The following is a 15,959-nucleotide window of genomic DNA, read 5'->3' as shown; positions in this document are numbered from 1 at the left end:
CAACAAGGGCTCGATAGTATACAAACTGACAGTCCTCTCTGACAGCGTCTACCCAGCAGGCTCCACTTCATCCGCACACTGAATGTGTTCTCGTTTATTTATTCATTCATTTCCATGTGGCCAAGTGCTGTCACTGTGATGAATGGGAGCTGGAACTGGCCAATTGTTTTCACTCGATGGGACAAGTCTCACACGCCCTGAACTTAAACGTCCACCTTGTCAGAGGAGCTCTGCCATTCTCGCGCTTTTTAGAAACCCACATAACCGCCGCCACCTTTTCTCACACGTACACAGACACCAGCCCCCCCACCTGACTTCCCTGGGGCTTTTCTTATTAGGATCTACCTGAGGAATTGGAGCTGTTCGCTTCAATTTCATCTCCACAGCTCAGAATGCTTCATGCTAGGTGGAGATTATGGAGTCAGCTCCGGCTTCTCAGGTGAGTGGTGAGGACGTAACCATGGTGGATGTGGTGAGGCCTCGGAGCGATTGCTGCTGTCTCGGTTGGACTTTTGACAGCTGAGCAAGCCAGTTATCCGCCTGAAGCTGGTTTGAATCAGTGAAGCTCATTTAGTCAAAGTCACATTAGCAGTCATACAAATTTCAATAACCCAACATTTAATATTCTTTCCTTTCAAACTGATACTTGGTACATTGGTATCCAGTTTGATTAGACCAGTTTGAGATATCAGTTAGGTGGTTACTATGCAGTTCTTTAACTGCATTTAAAATCAGGCTGATGCAAAAGACCTGGAGCCACTCAAATGAATATATTACAATTGTCAGAGGTGAAACGGAGTGTAAAGATCAGAACTGGAGGACAGAATTAAAATGGAAGTAAAACTCATGAATGTCTGATTCTATTTCAGCATGAATTTAGATCATACCCACCTGTCAAATCACTACTGCTGCTGTATTTAATGATGATAGTTACAATCGTCATTTACTCTGCCATGGTAATGTTTATAATTAATGCACAGAAATTAACCACATATGCAACAATTGACCTTTGACCTTCTTTAGTACATCCATGATGCAGACTAATAATTGCCTCAGAGAACACTAAAAGACAATGAACATTCAATAAAGCTGCTCAGTCAGCCCGACATAAACTGCATCTGAATGTAAAAAGGAATGTTGCATGAGCACTATCCTTTTAATTTCTTAATGATTATGACATTCAGCTGGAGATTTGCGCAGCAGTTCTGAGCAGATGTGGATATGAGCTGAAGCACAAACACTGGAGCCGAACATGTCATTTGAAAAGTAGATGAGAAAGGCCAGCCGCCTGTCACTGATGACAGGCGATAACACATTTTCATTCTACACGTAGGGAAGAAAGAAGTGTTTACAATCCATCCAATGTGACAGGCTTCACATCTGCTATCAGTGTGCCCACAGTGTAGAAATAACACTTTTATTCTCAGATGATGTTTACCATTTTAAAACTTTTACACCATGACAGGTGTACTTGTTGTCTCTGGGAAACCTGTACTGCTTCTTATATGACATTGTGTTTGGATTTCAGACAAGTGTTAGTGTAATTATGATGATTATGCTACATTATTATAGTTTCCCTTCGTCCTTTTTTCACTGTGCTAATGTTTAACAACATAATGCTTAGTTTCAGTGGATAATTGGGTTCTCACCACCATCATTATCAGCCTGCTATCAAACTCTACTTGATAGTAAAAATAAATGAATAACTGTTTTACTTTTTAAAACAGTACTTTAATAAACATATCTCATGTTGTAAATATATCCGAACATTTTTATTTACCACAAGTTTCCACTCCACTGATTCACCAAAAAAACTGATTTCCCCTTCAGACCAGCAAGTCTGAAATCAGCCTACTCTATATGCATTGATGGATGTGCTATTGGGAATGCATAGTCTTCTCACCTGTCTCAGGTGATAGAGGGGAAGGAGAAAACAAATTATCACCCTTTTTTAAGCAGTTTTTTCTCACGTTATCAGTGTCTCTGTAACCATGGTGAGGCCCGTGGAGTTGAGGGAACTGGAGAAAGCTGTCAGTCTGCAACTACAGCTGTAATCTTCTTTCTGTGGTGATGTCTGTGGATTGTCGGCTTGCGTGAGTTGCCTTGGCAGAATGAACAAAGAGTGCAGGATGCCCGAGGAAGCCTCAGCACCATGTGAAATCCCTGTGTTGAGCGGTATCAAGTCTCACCCAGACATCGGTTCTTTCATGCATCCCTCGTCTGCTCATCCCTCTGTCTTTTCATCTCTGCCAAATGACAATGATAGGCTTATTTGACATATAATAGACATGAATCATTTATATTACATCCCTGAACAGTTGGCAGCTGATGGGTGCCAAAAAGGGCAACCAGGAGCCAGAGTAGCAGTCTCGTTATAGAGAAAGTGCAGTGGTTGAATGCAGCACATTATGTTTTTATGCCTGATCCTACTATTGTGACTTTAAATGTATACAGTAACTGCATGACTGATATTTTTGAGACTACTTTCTGATAAATCACCCCTTTCTAGGTGGTTTATTGGATGTCACTAATATCTTTATTCATGCTTTTTTCCATCAGTTACAAGCCACCAATAAGAACACTTTTTGAGTTGCAAGGTTGTGAAAGAGCCCTCTGACTGGTGTGTTTACTTGTTTTATTTGGTAATAATGTACTTCTAAATGCTGGTAATACATTATAAATGCTTGAGAGTTTCACTCTTTCTAATAAGCCATCAAGTCAGCACTTTCACGTTTTAATAATCTGTTAATAAATGGATGTCAATTCAGATTCTCTGCATGTTTTTTTCCAGAGGGTAAGAGGTCTATTAAAACATAGCCAACATATGTTGACCAATAAATATACTTGTGTGAGCGGTCTAGTTCCAGCACTTAAGTGTTTTCAAAAATAAATCCTTTCAGTTCCTCCGGATAAATAAATAATCCTCTCCCAAATGATTCCTCTTCCTGCCAGAGGTAATATCTCTTCCTGGGAGATTGAAAGGGTAATTAACTGCTGTATGTGACCAACATTTACTGAAGTGTTAAACAGTTTAACTGCCACTGACCAGCAACCACACTCATGAAAAAATACAGCAAACCGTAATGGCATAAGCTTTACCTTTCATCAGGAATTGGTATCTTTTGCTGCAAAACAATCAGCCACCAGGTTGAAGTTTTAATTCAGCAATGGCACGGTGAAGGTCGACAGCCATGGGAGCTGAATGTGTTTTTGTTTTTTTGCACCCCTCCGCTTGAGAATGGTTGTTTGGGCAAGTTGCAAAGCGTTGTGGGATTGTGGAGCCCCAGCTGCACTTTGCAGATACACAAGCATGCGCTTTCATGCCCACACCCATCAAAATGGCCCTGTCAGGCGGCTATCTCCTGGGACTTGCTGCTACAGTACAGGGGGATTAAAGCTTTTTATGAAGCATTTTCACAGCCAAAGGTGTGCGCAGTAGCAGCCAGTGTGCCATTTTCCACAACAAGGGTGGACTTAACTGCGCTGGACTCTTAAAGCTGGAACTGTGCTGGAAGGAATTTTGCATCCAATTTGAACAACTAATTAGGCTACAAAGGGGGCAGACACTCACACAAGTACAGAGCAAGATGAAAAAAAAATAAAGAAAAGACAATCCCCCTTTTCTAGCACATTGTTCAAAATCCAGTTAATTATGCTCTGAGAGAAGTGTGGTAAACTGGGCCAGATTGTACTCCATCTCCTGTGGACTGTGAGGTGTACATTACAATGAAATGTTATTGTTTATTTTTGCTTGAGGGGCAGCATTTACACTCATGCAAGAACTGTGAATCTTGGGGGAAAATACCAAATGAAGCCTGTGTATTCATTAAATCATTTGATATAAAATGTTTCAAATTATGGAGTTGTAGTAAATATTTTTACAACTCTATATTTCAGTTTCTTCTCAGCAGAGTCTATATTTCACTGATGAAATCCTGACGCATAGACCAGTCTGGATACAAGCTGTAACAGCATTTTTTAAATTTAGCTCACAATCTGTGACAATTAACAATCCCTTCGGCCCATGTGTGATAAATTGCTTGCAGGAGAAGCCCGTTTGTTACAGCCTTATCTTAGAGGCTGCTGTTAGGAGGACTGAATTATCCATTATCAGACAGCACTGGAAATGAGTGGAAACCAAACACAGATTAGGGCTACAGATTTGAGCTATCTCTGACTGTGGTACGTTTGGTTTTTTGCATGTAGTCTACCCCAGGACATGCTTGGGTGTTTGGTGTCCAATAACAGTCTAATCAATGACCACAGACAGCCACAGCAACACACTTTGCTCCATGTTGCTCCAAATGGATTTAAAATAGCTCTTACTGCATTTCAAATACATATAAATTTTAAGTAAGTATTTTATGAAAAATATTAATGGTTTTAGATTACACCTCCATACAACAAGCAGTGCACACATACTCTTCTTTTGTTGTAAAAATCAGTGCTCATTCCTCCAAAATCCAGCACTTCAGTTCAGACATTTAGAATGAGATTTACTTATTCCTATCACCTTGGATATGTGATATTTTCAACAAACCTCCATGTCCACTACCCACTTTCCCTCAGAATACCACAGAAGCATTGAATCCATTAATAAATGTCAAATCCAACATATGTTCACTATTTTCTTTAACCATTCTTTCCTTCCTGTACTGTCTGCTCTACCTTCCGTAGTCATGCAGATGCTGTCCATGGTGCTGATACGTGTATTATCTGTGTGCAACCTCTGCCATCCAGTGGCTGACTGTATGAAACGTGTCTGCTCGGCGACAAGGTGGAATAGAACAACTTCCGGAACCACGGTGTTTGTTCCTACCCGAGTAACAAAACGTAGCGCACCATCAACGCTACTTTTTTGCATTTTCGATAACGAAAGCAAAGCTCTTGTTTCGCGTTTTAGTTAGTAAGTAGGAGTATTTTGTCTCGAGGGACGTCACTTTTATGTGTGCCAGGATACAAAGCAGAGGTAATATGTTTAGTTCGCCCTAGACAGTCCTAAAATGACAGTTTGCTGGTGCTTGCTAGTTGAATCTGTTTTAGCTTTAGCATGCTGGAGATGCTAACCAGTGAATTAATAGGATTTCTTCCTTCGCATTAAACTACTGACGTATCTGTTATCGTAGTAGTGCTACGAGTAGTAGCAGTAGTGCTGGCGGAAAATATATATATATATATAAAGAAGTGACTGACGGTTTAGCTTTGGGTGGGAGATCTCGTGTTTTACGCCTAAACTGATTTTCATTCACACCTTTTAAAAAAAATAAATTGTAGTGGACATAATCTAAGGTTTATATCTCAAAAACATTTTTAGCGATCTGTCGCTCATCAACAAAGTCCACTCTTCACCTCGGCGTACGTCTCATCAAACAAGCACTATGTTATGTTATGAAATTTATACGTTTTGAATTGGTGCACTCTACTCACTGGCATTTATTGCGTATTCTGGAGGTCAGCAAGGGCAGTACGTGGTGAAATAAAAAATATTTATATGGAATTTACATTAAATTATGTCATTTATCAAATAAGTCAATGTGGGATTATAGTTCGCACTATATAGTGGAGTATATGTATGCACATATATATGTGCACTAGACAGATCTGAATTGCAAATTTAATAGCCATCTCTCATTCTACTTAGCTGCATGTTAACCTTACTTTTCTACAACTCCATTATTTTCTTCCTGTTTCAATCCTCTGCTTCCCTCCTCTTTATCCAGCCAATGGTCTGACATAAACCAGCAGAGATGCTGTTCAAAGATCTTCCCAGAGAGGCCCTGATGCGGCCGTTGTCCAGGAATGAAGTGGTGGGCATGTTGGTGAGGTTGACCATCTTTGGTGCAGCCACATACTACAGCATCAAATGGGTTATAGAAGCTATGGATCCTACCTACAAACAGAAAAACCAAGCTAAGAAAAGGGTATGTAGAACTGTAGCACATAATATAAGCATGAAGAAGTTGTTAAATACTATGAGCTCAAGGGGAGATTGCTGTTTGTTGTTAAGAAATTAAAGGAATGACTGGAGCAGCATGTTGCACTGTCTGTTATGCCTTTCTTCAGCTGAGTTGTGTGGTTTATCTCTCCAGGCAGAACAGCTGATGAAGAGGATTGGCGTGGAGGGGGTCAAACTAACAGAGTATGAGATGAACATTGCATCTCACCTAGTCGATCCACAAACTATGAAGGTAAGAGTTGTAATCCTCACTCCATGTCAGAGATTATCAATCAACTGAAGACAATTTTGCCCTTTTTTTATGAGTGCACTTTCCCAGACAAGAAGTCAGACACAGTCCTCTACCTTCCTGCAGGTGTCCTGGAGAGATATAGCAGGCCTGGACGAGGTTATCAATGAGCTGCAAGACACTGTCATCCTTCCCTTTCAGAAAAGACACCTTTTAGCTGGATCCAAACTCTTTCAGCCTCCCAAAGGTATCACAACATGTCATTCATAAAGAACTGAAATGGAAATGGTCAGATTTCATCAGTTTTAAGGTATAGTCTAAAATTATGGGATAAAATAATAAAAACTTCTTATAGTAATTGTGAGTAATGTACTAATGGATTGGAAACTATGCATATATCTGGCATTATTTAACCACCATTGCTTGTAGAAAGTGTAACGACATTGGCACGTTTTTTTGTGCTGGCTTTGTTCTCCAACACATATTTCAAATGAAATAATGATAAATTGCTGACTGTCATCCTTTAGTTTAAGTATGTTTTTGTCCACATTAGGTTCACTTTGTAGGAATTGTTAATCTTTTTACACATGTTCGCTCAATTTTAAGGAACTGTCAGTTTCATTTTATTTGATTTCTTTATTGTTTCCCTCCAGCGTACACCTAAAAATGCAATATTCCACACAAAATATAAGATGTGATTTGTCACAGAATAGTACACATGTAATGATTGAAAAAGAGCAGGAAGAAGGGAAAATCTTGTGCTGTGTGTCCCGTTTTCACAGTAAATGAATAACATAAGTGGTCTGCCATTGATGATCTGCAAGTACCATCAGCATCAGGTTTCTTAACCGGTGAGCTGCCAGGCTTGTACTGTGGCCAGCTTGTTTATTTTAGGAATTCTGTGCTTTCAGTCTGGTTTTTAATGAAAGTTGGGTTGAGATCAGGAGAATGACTTTGCCAGTGAAGACTGGGTTGCCTTGCATGATCTTTGTCCAACTTCTTTGTGTAAAAACACAACAGCTACACTGTTCACTAAGTATGAATGTTAAGACCCTCAAGAGAGTCAGCTTTTTAACATCATGGTCAATATTTATTTCTAAATCCAGTGCATTAGTATCTAAAAGTAAAACAAACAGAAAATACAATTTTCTGACTGCACTTTCTATCATAGTTACTAATCATTTCAGTTGAAGTGCATAAAAAACTACAAATATCAGAGCTTGTTATAATTCTTCTCAGTTTGCCGTTGTCTTCATCATTATTCTTAGAAAGCCATCCACTACATCACGCTTCCATCTTTGTGCCAAATAGCATCTGACAAGATTTATGCACATGGCAGCGTGACAGCAGATGATTACTTAGAGGAATACTTTACTTTCTGTAGAGAGTTTTTGCTGTTTGGCACGAAGCTTTATACAGAGCTTCAGGATGAGTCAACATCCACAATTAGCTGCTTTGGGAATTCAGTTCCATCCCTTGACTTCAAGCTTTGTTTATATCATGTAACTTATAAAAAGATAGGCCTCTAGGAACAGATTGGCCAAACTCTTTGTTTGTATATGAGCTAAAGAGCACCAAGTTAGGGAAAAAAGATCCACAGAATTGAGATTTTTGAGTCATTTTTACAGTTTTGCTTAAATGGGGAATATTTTACAGATATACAAGTATTGTGCACTCCTGAACGACACATGCAGGGATTTTAGAAGAAGTTTGACCAAAAATTTAACACAATGTTAAAAGACGATGATTCCTAATTTATTTTTTGTCCTTGCAGGTGTTTTATTATTTGGTCCTCCAGGATGTGGGAAGACCATGATCGCTAAGGCAACAGCCAAAGCTTCAGGGTGCAAGTTTATCAACCTTCAGGCCTCCACTCTGACAGACATGTGGTACGGCGAATCACAGAAGCTGACTGCTGCAGTCTTCTCATTGGCTGTGAAAATCCAGCCCTGTATCGTCTTCATTGATGAGATTGGTGAGTTCATCTTAACTGGGTGCCTGTCAAGAGTGATTTCATGGAAAATGTCACTTTTATTTATCATACTTTTATTACACTGTCAGGTGTGATTTATCTTCATCTTTACTCTTTCAAGTAGAGATGATTTTAAAAATCTGATACTTAAATAATTTTGATGTTTTGACAGTTTTCAGGGTTTCCTTCACAATTTCATGCTTGTTGAACTGAAAAAGATTCTAAAGCAGCACTTAAAATGAGAACAAAACATTTCTTCGATAGGTTATCAGCTTAGTGAGGTATCCTAGCACATTTTACAGACTGCCACCCCCGAATTTGTGAAGTTCATTCTTAATGTCCTCGGTATCATGCCAGGGTCGGGGATTGATTTGGACACAGTGAGCACCCACCACAGACATAATTTTGTTTATAGTTTGATAAATTGACATTTTTAAAAGAATGTAACTGTTAGCAGGTAGCTAACAATAGCTGTTTGCAGTGTAAAATGGATCTACAGACAACTATCACTGGATTGTTCTGATGCTAAAGAAAACTTAACTTAATTTCTAAGTGGCTTTATGGACTTTTATTTATGATGGACATCGATAGCAGCTAAAGTTAATCGAAAATATTTGTGTCTTGTGTGTGTGTGTGTGTGTGTGTTTACATTTGAATGTGTTCCTAGATGGAGGATGATTTTTGACACAAACTGTGGTAATCAGGCGCTAAGGTGCCTTCAGAGGCTCCATGAGCTGTGTTTCACAGCCACTGCTGCAGCTTCAACTGCTGCCTGTGTTTGTGAATGTGGGAATCTCCTGGCCAAACTATAATAACTAACTTCCTGTTGTTTGCAGAACACCAGCATGCACATGTGCCTTTTTATTAGATAGTGAAAGTAGAGACGCGGAGATGGGGAAACATGGGAAAGAGAGTAACAGACGCACATTGAACTCACTGCCAAGGGCATGTGCACCCATGTGGTATGCGCCCTTACCATTTGACTCTGGGGAAGCTCCTCCTCATGCAGTATTTTTGTCTCACATCCCTCCCTCTGTTCTTTGCTTCTTGTCTCTTGTGTGTTAGAGTCATTTCTAAGGAATCGCTCCAGCCTAGACCACGAGGCCACAGCCATGATGAAGGCCCAGTTCATGAGTCTGTGGGATGGCATGGACACGTCCTCAACCACCCAGGTGACACAGCCAGTACTCTTTACAATTTTGCAATGTACCCACTAGACTGAGTCATACTGGTAGGTGCTGGGTAAGTGGGAAAAGTAGATGAAAAGAAGCACCTATCCCACCTTGCATGCAGGACATAATATCGGTCAGCATTTCATATTGTGACTCTTTGAATTGTAGGTGATGGTGATGGGAGCTACAAACAGGCCACAGGATGTGGATCCAGCCATTCTGCGCAGAATGCCTGCCACTTTTCATGTTGGCCTCCCAGTAAGACACCAGCACAGTTCTCACCTCTGTACACAAAATTAACACTATATCTTATCTGTATTTTCAATTTACGTACTTTTACATTTTTCAAATATACACAGCAATTTTATCCATTGTAAATTGAAATGAAAACGCTAGAATAAACTTCTATTTGCAGATAATTAACTGTGGGCCCCACTGCACCACAACTCTATATTCAGTCATAGAAATTGTGTGTTTTTCTGAGTGCTTTCAAATAGACATCAAGCAAAAGAGAGTAGCTTAAACACACACACTGTATGTCTCAGATTGTCTCATGGCTGCTGGCCAAACCACAAATAGCATCTTTGAACCGGTACAATAAACAATGAGTCCCTTATCACGTCAGATGCACAGAAAGTGTTTGTGAGCTGTTAATGCTTAACAGGGGAAAACAGTAAATGAGAATTAAACACTGAGGTGTCTCTAAACTCTAATGTATTGACTTTGACAATGTAATGATGACTTTTTGCAGCAAATGTATTCACACATTGTTTATGTGGAACATGTTCGGGCAGTTTAAACTGCATTTATACAGTGTCTGATGATTAGAAAGTCTTTAAACTTGTGATAATTTGCTTATTGATAGGTCCATCGTTTTTTGATTCATAAGCTGCACATTAACCTGTCTTTTTCCCAATAAGAACCACTGTCCCTCTGTCTTTGCAGAGCATAAGACAAAGACAGGACATCCTGCGGCTGATATTAGCAGGAGAAAACGTAAGATATGATTCCTTTTCATCCTAGTCAGCTGGGGAACAGGCTACTCCATTCACAGCACTCTTGTCATTCTCAGAGAACATTTCACACTTACATTTTCACTGTCAGGTCAAACTAAAGTAAATCTGATTACCCATGAACAGTTGGCACTTGAATGGCAGTAACAAACACAGCCAAAGACTAGTGACAGCAAACGGATTAATGGTATATAAATGTCTCATATTGCTGTCCTGCTTTTCTGTTCAGTTGAGCAATGCCATTAATCTGAAGGAGATTGCTGAGAAGACAGATGGCTACTCTGGCAGTGACCTGCGAGAGCTTTGCCGCGATGCCGCCATGTACCGAGTCCGGGACTACGTCCGCAAGGAGCAGATGAGGCAGATCGCTCAGCAGCTCCAGGACTGCCAGGAGGAGGAGGAAAAGTATGACTCATGTTCAAACACCCACAAGATTTCATAGCCTTTGTGTCCATTGACGTCTTTGTTGAACTACAGTACTTACCCTCAACATTGTGTGGTTAGACCAGTGCTGGTGTTTGAAAGTTGCCATCAATATGACATGAAGTGATGTACATACTGGTACTCTTAAACCATAATATTCCCTGAAATTAAGCATTCTTTTACTTTTCTTTACAAAGCTTTCAAGCTTTTGAAACAGCACACTCATAGATTCATAGATCAGGTTAAACGCTCACATGCACAGCTACTGGAATACTGATCACAAACTACTGTGTGTCATCAAAATGAACAATACTAGAGGTGGATCTGGTTGGTTTTAAATACAAAATAAATATCTGATCTGTGTAACCCATGCTTCAGCTGTTGCTAAGCAACTACTGAAACCCACTTTTGGAGCAAGACAATGTTGCTAAAAGAAGAAATATTTAAAACTTTTAGTTTTCAATAATCTGAACAGTACACTCGTGGCTGAGCTCTCTGCAGTTATGATGCCAGGTGTCAGCATGTGGCTTCAAGTGAATAATAGGATGCAGAAGCAAATGCTAAAGGCTCTCTACAGACATGCAGCCTTTCTGTATTTCTCAGTTATCAATGCACTGAGTTGATCCTGCGGTCTTTTTAAAAATACCCATTAGGGAGTTAGTTTGTCCCAGCAGCAGAATTATTAAAACAAACAGAAGGAAATAAATAAATATTCAAATAAACAGAAAAAAATACATGTTGCAGGATTGATTGAACAGAATTGGGACTTTTTCATCTTGTCAGGAAGAAATATAAAGCAATATAATGTCAGCACAGAGCTGTGCAAAATAAGCTCAGTAAAACTTACTGCGATTTAAAAAACTGAATAGGTGCTATGAAAAAGGTGATATGAAATATGTAGTAAGTCATACATATTTGAAGGTAACTAAGCATATTCAAAGAGAGATTATGGGGGGATTTCCAGAGGACATTTGGTGCATCTCAAATCCGTACTGCATACTAATTCTAAGCTGGTGTTGAGTGTGTTCATACTGGAAATGTGAAAAGTGACTGTACTGTAAGTATACTCAAAACAGTCCATATCCATACTTTAAAACCCTTGATTTATGAGTGGGCTGTTAATTGACACTATTCTCCCACAATGCAATGCAGAAAATAAAGGAGCTACACACAATTGGAAAAAAATGTAGACTAACTCTGGGTGGAGGTGAAACACCTCTGCTGTCTGTTTCTGAGGATGAATTTTCATTAACATCCTGAAGTCAGTTTGTTTGATGTCCAGCAGCTGATGTATATTTTCCTGTTAGGTTAAAATAGTTAAGTACAGTATGTTGATTTCATACATACTACAGCAATAAGAGTTATTGTTTTTGTTTGCCTCAGTTCCTGACCTCTGCTCTCTTGCTCTAGACCTGTGGATGAGGAGCGGTTGCGCCCAGTCACCCAGCTGGACCTCCTCTTCGGCCTGGACAAGATGAAGGAATCTAAGCGGGCCACAGCCTCCATGTTGCCCAGTGTGTCAGAGGTTCCCCTGGACTAAACACCAACGCCAGCACAGTATGCTCCAGCTCACCGAGCAGAGACTCCTCCCACATGTGTGAGGTGCAGTTGGGCAAAGCCAACAGACATCAAGATAGCCATATTTTTCTTAAACTTGATTTCTCCGGAAAGGTTGTTTTGACCATGCTCATTTTCAGCACAGCCCCACCACATGTGTACAGTTACAGTACAGTCAGAAATCTACATTTTCCTCCTACCGACCACCGACAGCTCCACTGGAGAAGTTTATAGTCGGTGCCTTGCTCAAGGGCAAAATTTCAGTTTGTGTGGAAGAGGTGTAAGCATTTTCCACAAACTCTATGAATCTTTCTGAAGTTACTACAAACTACTTTACTACCCCACTATACAGTTTCATATACCACCCCACCACCGACTTACACATGATCATGACCGGGGGGGGGTTGAGCACAGTGACTCATGAGTCATTCAGCCTGAACTCCAGATCGGTGTAGTCCTTTGACGTTTGCTGCTCGGTTTCTAAATCAGCTATCACTCCTATCATTCCTCTTTGAGCAAACACATTTTCGAATGACAAAGACTTTTAAATCACTTTACAGTGATGTTATCCAAGCACTTTGGAGGAAATGATTCAGCTGATCCTAGTGGTCTCAAGTCTCATTACACTATAATCTCTGCAAATGTTGTTGTATGATAGCAAATTGCTCAGTAATGCTTTTCAGTGATATCACACTTTCAAATAACAAGGTGTCTAACAAAAAATTGTTTCATTTTCAGGGATATCAGTATCCATATTCAGTCATTATGAATGTATTACTCGTTTTAAATTATATATTATATTATATATTCAAGTTTGAATATTCAAAAACGATTCCACCTCCGTTTCTTAGCTGTTGTCCTCTTAACCTGAATCATTGATCTCTGCTTTTCAAAGTTAGAGAGGATGCATTTAGCCAGCATGAGGTTGTACCAGCAGTAATACGATACTCATCATGTCATGAGTTACTGCTCCCAAGGAGCGCTAATTCAAAGTGTTTCATGTAATAGTCAAATCTATGTCTGCAGTCCTGAGGTCAGCACTGCTGTGGAGGCTGTCAGGTCACAACATGTGTACAACAAGGAAGAGAAAGAGCAGAGCAAAGTCAGCCACAGGTGAAATAACATGTTGGCTGTCGTTGTCAAAGAGCTCAGATAAACACCACTACATCATTCCACTGGGGGAGACCATAGTCATTGTACATCGTCTCAGTATTAGGCATAAAATCAATCACAACACAATGCATTGGGTCTGACGGACCAATATCAATGCAGCCCGTGTGCAGTTATTTCCCAGAGCCGTCAGTTTATCTGTGTAGACAAAAGCAGATAATGAAACAAACATTCACGTGTCAAGTGGAAACAGGGTCACCACTTAAACCCTTTAATAGAAACCACAGCTGTAATGATCTGAGCCGGGTGCAGCAATAAAACACACCATTACATCCTATTATCTCGATAATCATTATCCTACTACTAAATGGCTGTAAAAATATACTTAACTGTTGTATCACTGCTCAGCCGTCCCAGCTGTCAGCAGGTGTATCATGTGTGTTGTGCCGTATGCATGTGTGTGTAAACGTGGAAGCAAAATATTGGCTTAGAGTTAAGGCCAAGATTTTGAATACAGCTGAAGTTTCTCTTTTAGTGCATTTAATGCTGCTTTGTAACTCAAAGTCTTCAGACCTTCATATTTTTTTTTATCCCAGAAGGCAATAGTTGACACATCTTCATGTTAAAATCTCAACGGTGTTTTTTTGGAAAGAAGTTTTTTAGTGTCATATTTATTGTGCCATTATCATTATTGGCAAGTCCCTGTTGTTTTACTGGGAATGTTTTTATAATGAACTTCTCTTGTCGTGTTTCATGCATCAATCAGTGATTGACAGCAACGGCTGTCACCGCAACACACATCAGGGTTACTTTTATTTTCACTTTATGGAGAGTACGACTTTAAAATTCAAATGCTTTCAATCAGCTGTCAGTCTGAAGTTCTGCCTCTCGTCTGTATAAAAAGCCTCATTATTTTACATATGGTCACAGCATGTGCTCAGAGATCTGTTTGTGGGTCACGAACAGACCTTTCTCCCAGGCAGTCAGAGCAAGCCAGGGCATGTTTGTCATTCAACCAGGACCATGTGGTGGCACTGTAGCTTCACTATCCTGTGACTGAGGCAGGTGTTACAGGCTAAGATATGGACTGCTTTTATTTAGAGCAGTTTTATAACATTATGGTTGAGACAATGAAATGGAGAACCCTGCGTACTGGATTGTTTCATTCAGTGATATTTAGACATCTGTTGCTCTTCATCAGAGCACCTCAGGTGACAGTTAAAGGTCAAGACTTTGCCATGTAAACCACTAATTGTGTCACTGCAGCTTGCAGGTCCTCGTTACCTTCCATGGAGAAAGGTAACACCCGTGTAAAAGCTTTTCCCTCCATGCAATCTCACTCGCCAGGTCGTTCACCGGTTATGTGGCAGAGACTTCATTCTATGAATACAGTCTCCATATGCAGTTACTGTAAATGATACTGTCAATTATGTATGTGTGTGTGTTGAATATGAAATGTTATTGTAGAGTGTATTTATTAAATCACACTGAAGAAAATAAGTTTTGTTTTTTTTCAACCAGCAAAATTCTACTGCTGTTACTTCCGCAAGGATTTCATGTGTCTTTCTCCTCTCCTTGTTAAAGTCTATTAAATGTAATACGTCTCATCAAGTCACTAGCACTTGCAATGACACAGCAGTATTTAGCTCAAGGCCACTCTAAGCCTGTTCTTCTCTAAGATCCAACACCTGACTCTGGTCTGGGATTTCCAGACTAAGTGAACTAGTGTATTTGAAGAAAGTGATGCCAGTAAGTGCAGATAAATGTTGTTGCCTGTAGCCTGGACAGATGGAAAGGTAATATTTGCAATTCAGGCTTTAATGAGGCAAAGTCTGAAGTGTTTTCCACCAAATAAGTTCTGCAAGGATGCGTGTCTGATCTTTGACTAGGAACCATTGATTAGTTATTCATAAAGCTATTGATGAGTTATTCATGATGAGGGAGTCGAAGTGAAAGTCTCCATTCCAGCTCTTTTCAATTAGAGGACAGCTCCCAGTCAATAAACATGATGGAAGAAGCTCTCCCCTGTAGCACAGCTGGCTGGAGATGTCAAAGACTTCCCATGGAGAGGAGAGCTCAGACACAGATAGATTCACTTTTGTCTGGCCACGGTTTGTCAGTACAGCAGCTCTCAGCGTTGGTCTGATGGTCTCAACCCTTTTTTCCATTAGCAGCAGAGGGGAGGGGGTGTAATGGCCCCACTCTGCTCTGTGACAGTCCTCTGAAAGCTTCAGTGCCATCAGACATGATTGAGCGAGCCCAGAGAAATCCGCAGCAGCTGTTATCCCTGACATATTTCTCAGCAGGATATCCTGTTGCCTGCTGATGCTCAGGGTTTTATAGCTGGAGCAGATAGCTCACAAAGGCACATTGCATAATAATATGAAGGGCCACAAATTGGATTCAAGGAGTCCTAGAAAGCCACTGCTGGGTGAGAGGACAAGGTTTATTTATCCTGTTTTGGGATCATTTTGCGTTTTCTTAGCATCATTAGATAGAAAAAAGAGGATGTGCAAAATGGTGCTGG

At 40.1% G+C, this 15,959-nt stretch overlaps 1 protein-coding gene across 1 annotated transcript; it reads left to right on the top strand.

Annotated features, from left to right (window-relative positions):
- The first annotated feature begins 4,810 nt into the window (after nucleotides 1-4,810).
- On the top strand, nucleotides 4,811-14,916 carry LOC111231773 (ATPase family AAA domain-containing protein 1-A-like). Its single transcript, XM_022759015.1, has 10 exons — nucleotides 4,811-4,969; nucleotides 5,721-5,921; nucleotides 6,090-6,188; nucleotides 6,312-6,432; nucleotides 7,960-8,160; nucleotides 9,223-9,329; nucleotides 9,498-9,587; nucleotides 10,275-10,325; nucleotides 10,572-10,747; nucleotides 12,176-14,916. The coding sequence occupies exons 2-10, from the start codon at nucleotides 5,748-5,750 to the stop codon at nucleotides 12,303-12,305; spliced, it is 1,149 nt and encodes a 382-aa protein (XP_022614736.1). The 5' UTR covers nucleotides 4,811-4,969; nucleotides 5,721-5,747; the 3' UTR covers nucleotides 12,306-14,916.
- The last annotated feature ends 1,043 nt before the right edge of the window (nucleotides 14,917-15,959 follow it).

The sequence above is a fragment of the Seriola dumerili genome, unplaced genomic scaffold, assembly GCF_002260705.1.
Source record: "Seriola dumerili isolate Sdu_G_001 unplaced genomic scaffold, Sdu_1.0 BDQW01000017.1, whole genome shotgun sequence".
Taxonomy (NCBI): Eukaryota; Metazoa; Chordata; class Actinopteri; order Carangiformes; family Carangidae; genus Seriola; species Seriola dumerili.
This window is presented reverse-complemented; position numbering and strand designations above follow the sequence as displayed.

What these genes read in the sequence shown, in the direction of transcription:
- LOC111231773 (XM_022759015.1), top strand. Translation starts at nt 5,748, where the DNA reads ATGCTGTTCAAAGATCTTCCCAGAGAGGCCCTGATGCGGCCGTTGTCC. An exon ending in TGATATTAGCAGGAGAAAAC is followed by an intron (nt 10,326 to 10,571) that starts GTAAGATATGAT and finishes TTTTCTGTTCAG; the next exon opens with TTGAGCAATGCCATTAATCT. An exon ending in TGCCAGGAGGAGGAGGAAAA is followed by an intron (nt 10,748 to 12,175) that starts GTATGACTCATG and finishes CTCTTGCTCTAG; the next exon opens with ACCTGTGGATGAGGAGCGGT.